At 50.7% G+C, this 5,000-nt stretch overlaps 1 protein-coding gene across 1 annotated transcript in view; it reads right to left on the bottom strand.

The window, feature by feature from the left end:
* Positions 1–5,000, bottom strand: part of LOC143300803 (atrial natriuretic peptide receptor 1-like) — a 397,103-nt gene that overhangs the window by 26,326 nt on the left and 365,777 nt on the right. The window contains exon 10 of the mRNA XM_076614733.1: positions 4,937–5,000. This exon is cut by the window's right edge and continues 66 nt beyond it. Within this exon, the coding sequence (XP_076470848.1) occupies positions 4,937–5,000 (64 nt within the window). The remainder of the gene's footprint in view (positions 1–4,936) is intronic.

Genomic DNA, 5,000 nt, shown 5'->3' on the forward strand with positions numbered 1-5,000 from the left:
TCTCTCTCTCTCTCTCTCTCTCCTGTGAAACGGAGATGATATAAAAAGGAGAAGAGGCCGATATCAAGACAGGAAAGCAAAAAGAAAACATAATAAAAGAACACATTAATGAGCAGAGAAAACAAAGATCAGAGGAAAGGGAAAAGAGACTTCTTCCTTTTCTTCTTCTTCTTCTACCTAAACTCTGTTAATTCAAAAGAAGAAGTGTTTGTTCATCAGGTTCATCGGATTCCTCCTCCAGGTCTGTTGGAAGTGCGTCAAAGGATGGGTCTCTACAATTAGTTTTCCTGTCCATTCTGCAGCGCTGTCTATCCATTTTTTTCTTTCCTGTCTTCCCCTCTGTCTTCCTTCCTGAACTGTTTTTTGTGTGGATATTCAAATTTTTATTTTTTTAATAAGGCCAATGGATCTTGTTACACGGCCATACCAGCGTAGCTTTCTTTTCTTAACTGATGTCATCTTCAAAGGTGCATTTGACACAGCTGTTGGTGAGCAGCGGAGACAGGCGCGGAAAGCTCGAGCCTTGGAACCCCCCAACTGCCGCCACCATCCCCTGTCCACACTGCCAGAGAACCTTCAGGGCACCATCCCCTGTCCACACTGCCAGAGAACCTTCAGGGCACCATCCCCTGTCCACACTGCCACAGAACCTTCAGGGCACCATCCCCTGTCCACACTGCCAGAGAACCTTCAGGGCACCATCCCCTGTCCACACTGCCAGAGAACCTTCAGGGCACCATCCCCTCTCCACACTGCCACAGAACCTTCAGGACAGCACCCCCTGTCCACACTGACAGAGAACCTTCAGGCCACCACCCCCTGTCCACACTGATAGAGAACCTTCAGGGCATATTCCCCTGTCCACACAGCCAGAGAACCTTCAGGGCACCATCCCCTCTCCACACTGCCACAGAACCTTCAGGACAGCACCCCCTGTCCACACTGCCACAGAACCTTCAGGACAGCACCCCCTGTCCACACTGACAGAGAACCTTCAGGACAGCACCCCCTGTCCACACTGACAGAGAACCTTCAGGGCACCACCCCCTGTCCACACTGACAGAGAACCTTCAGGGCACCATCCCCTGTCCACACTGATAGAGAACCTTCAGGGCACCATCCCCTGTCCATACTGATAGAGAACCTTCAGGGCACCATCCCCTGTCCACACTGATAGAGAACCTTCAGGGCACCATCCCCTGTCCATACTGATAGAGAACCTTCAGGGCACCATCCCCTGTCCACACTGATAGAGAACCTTCAAGGCACCACCCCCTGTCCACACTGATAGAGAACCTTCAGGGCACCATCCCCTGTCCACACTGATAGAGAACCTTCAAGGCACCACCCCCTGTCCACACAGCCAGAGAACCTTCAGGGCACCATCCCCTGTCCACACTGCCAGAGAACCTTCAGGACAGCACCCCCTGTCCACACTGATAGAGAACCTTCAGGGCACCATCCCCTGTCCACACTGATAGAGAACCTTCAGGACACCACCCCCTGTCCACACTGATAGAGAACCTTCAGGGCACCACCCCCTGTCCACACTGCCAGAGAACCTTCAGGACACCATCCCCTGTCCACACTGATAGAGAACCTTCAGGGCACCATCCCCAGTCCACACTGATAGAGAACCTTCAGGACAGCACCCCCTGTCCACACTGATAGAGAACCTTCAGGGCACCATCCCCTGTCCACACTGATAGAGAACCTTCAGGGCACCATCCCCTGTCCACACTGATAGAGAACCTTCAGGACACCACCCCCTGTCCACACTGCCAGAGAACCTTCAGGGCACCATCCCCTGTCAACACTGCCACAGAACCTTCAGGGCACCATCCCCTGTCAACACTGCCACAGAACCTTCAGGGCACCATCCCCTGTCAACACTGCCACAGAACCTTCAGGCCACCACCCCCTGTCCACACTGATAGAGAACCTTCAGGGCATAATCCCCTGTCCACTCTGCCAGAGAACCTTCAGGGCACCATCCCCTGTCCACACTGCCAGAGAACCTTCAGGGCACCATGCCCTGTCCACACTGATAGAGAACCTTCAGGGCACCATCCCCTGTCCACACTGCCACAGAACCTTCAGGGCACCATCCCCTGTCCACACTGCCACAGAACCTTCAGGGCACCATCCCCTGTCCACACTGCCACAGAACCTTCAGGGCACCATCCCCTGTCCACACTGCCAGAGAACCTTCAGGGCCGCAGATTGGACTAACCAGCCATCTGGGCACACACCGACCCCAAAAACCCCAAGCCCCAAGATGGTCCTCGTCATGCTGACGGAAGAACACACACTGTTCCTGATGGTTTGACGCGCTTGTTCACTGGTCACGCGATCAGTGTATCTCATGTTTAGTATCTTGCTACGACACCACCTCAGCTCAGTGGCTTGAAATTCTTCTTTCCGAAATCCGCCATGAGGGGCCATGTCTCGATAGGCATACCGGGACACGGGAATTTACCAGTGCTGGCATGAGTCTGATATCACTGTGAATGCACTGCGGGCAGGGGCGGTTTGGTCTGTGGGGTGTGCTCAGCAGCTGGAGGGTGGTGTCTTTTGCTGGTGGGCTCTGCAGTCATGAAATACTGGCTGGTACACCCATGGGGATACTTCTTTTAAGGGTGTCGCGAGTTGCATCCTGTGGTCTCTTTTGCCTCTGTCCGGGAGCAGTTATGTCCCTTGAATTCTTAATGGAGTGTCCTGTGCGTGCCGGCACCCATCGTGAACACAGCGCAGGCCTCCAAGGGTGGTGCAGGATCGTTCCAAGGGCGGGTGGAGACAGTGCTTCTCTGGGTCCTCCCCAGCACCTACGGGTGTTTCTCTTTCTTCTGATCCTGTATTTCGTGAAGATGGTGCTGGCCTTCCGTACAGGGCGTGAAGACAGAACATAGGAAAAGGGAGGAAAGAAGAAGACATGGAGAGGACAAGGGAGATAATGACGTGAAATGAGGAAGAGGCGGTGGGAGTGGGTTTTGTGTGTGTGTGGAGGGGGTTGGGCTTGGGGTGGGGGGTGGGGTTTTTTCAAGGGAGAAGTCGGGAGGAGTGAAGATAGTTGGAGAGAGAGAGAGGGATAGAGGGAGAGAGAGAGACACACACAGAGAGATAAACAGACAGAAACAGACATCGAGAGAGAAACAAGGAGAGAAAGAGCGCGAAAGAAAGAAAGAAAGAAAGAAGAGAGAGAGAGAAACAGGGGAGAAAGAGAAAAAGCAAAACGAAAGAAAGAAAAGAGAGAAAAGAAGGAAGCAGAAACAGACCAGAGAAACAGACATAAGGGCTGGAGACCCCCTCCACACTCCCCCCCCCCCCCCGCCACCGCCCCCCCTCCCCACCCGTCCCCCGGAAACCACGAGATAGTGTACACGTCACAAAGAGAAAAAAGATAGAAAAAAAGAGGGACAGTTTAAAGAGCCTGATGTGACAACGTGCAGCAAGTACTCTCTAAGTAAAATACAACAACAAAAGGAAAAAAAAAGAGAGAGAAAAAAAAGAAAGAAAGAGAGAGAGAGAGAGAGAGAGAGAGAGAGAGAGAGAGAGAGCACGCACATAAACACACACACACACACACATCTACAATATATATAACTAAGATGAACAGTAAGGTAGAAAACAACAGAGAAAATCGAAAAAGAAGAAAGCAAAAGAAAGACAAGACAAGAAAGAAACAGAGAGAGAGAGACAGAAAAGAAGAACAAAATACAGCTCGAAATTGTTCACAGAAGGTGGAAGGTTCCATACATAATTAAAAGAAGGCCCTGGCATCTCCATACAGGGAAGAGAGAGAGAGAGAGAGAGAGAGAGAGAGAGAGAGAGAGAGAGAGAGAGAGAGAGAGAGATTTAGAGAGGTGCCGAGGACTGGGTGCCGAGGACTGATTACGTGCTGTTAAAGAAAGGAGAAGGAATAAGAAGAAACAAACAGAAGACTTGGTTACCGCTAGCTGGAGCATGAACTCATAAGATCCCTGAGACACAAGCAATACTCAGTAATCATTGCTGTTATCTGGCTGGAACAGGAACAGACAATTCTATAATGAAGGGTAACTGCAAAACCAATCCAAAGCATGTGAGACACATTTAACACAGGCAAAATTAAGAGGTCCAGTAACAAAATCATCAACAGAATAAGAGAAACATACCTACATACATACCTGCATACATATCTGCATACATACAAATACCCGAACATTAAGAGAGAGAGACAGAGAGAGAGAGAGAGAGATAGATACAGAGAGAGAGAGAGAGAGAGAGAGAGAGAGAATGGTACAGAGAGGTTGAAAGAGCAAGTGGAGAGTGGAAGATGAGAGAGGGCTATGAGAAACAGAGAGACAGAGACAGAGAGACAGAGAGTCTGACTTTCCTCCCATTCACCGATGACAACTCACTATCCACGACTCCCCAGACCTCTTCAGTTTCTCAACAAAACCAAGGGTGGCTTTGTTCCCCTGTCGCTCCAGCTTGCTTCCCATAGTCCACTCACAACGACCCCCAACCCCACCATATCCTCTGAACTAACCCAGCCCGGGAAAACAATGCTTAATGTCTTTCTCTCAACCAACGACAACCCCCGCCCCCTTCTCCGATCTTCTGACTGGACCAAACAAGGCCAGGCTGGCTCCACTCTCCTAAGACACCACCCCCATGCCCCCAAAAGAAAAAAACAACCACCCAAAACCGAATCCAATAACAACAAAACAACAACAGCAACAACAAAACCCCTCTTTACTCACCAAGGACAATTTGCTCACACACTACTAACGAGAGTCAACAAAGTAACAAACAAAGAACAATTCCTACCACGTCACCCCCCAAAAAAAACAACAAAACTTCACTTACCCCCCCCCCCCCGCCCCCTTCACACACACACAACTAACGATCGACAACTCCCCACCAAACAAAACCTCTCTCTCCTTCTACTCACCCGGACCAGGCTGAGTTTGCTCCCCTGTCGCTCCAGCTTCTTGGTGTTCTTCTCCGGGGAGCCG

The sequence above is a fragment of the Babylonia areolata genome, chromosome 26 (genome assembly GCF_041734735.1).
Source record: "Babylonia areolata isolate BAREFJ2019XMU chromosome 26, ASM4173473v1, whole genome shotgun sequence".
Classification (NCBI taxonomy): Eukaryota; Metazoa; Mollusca; class Gastropoda; order Neogastropoda; family Buccinidae; genus Babylonia; species Babylonia areolata.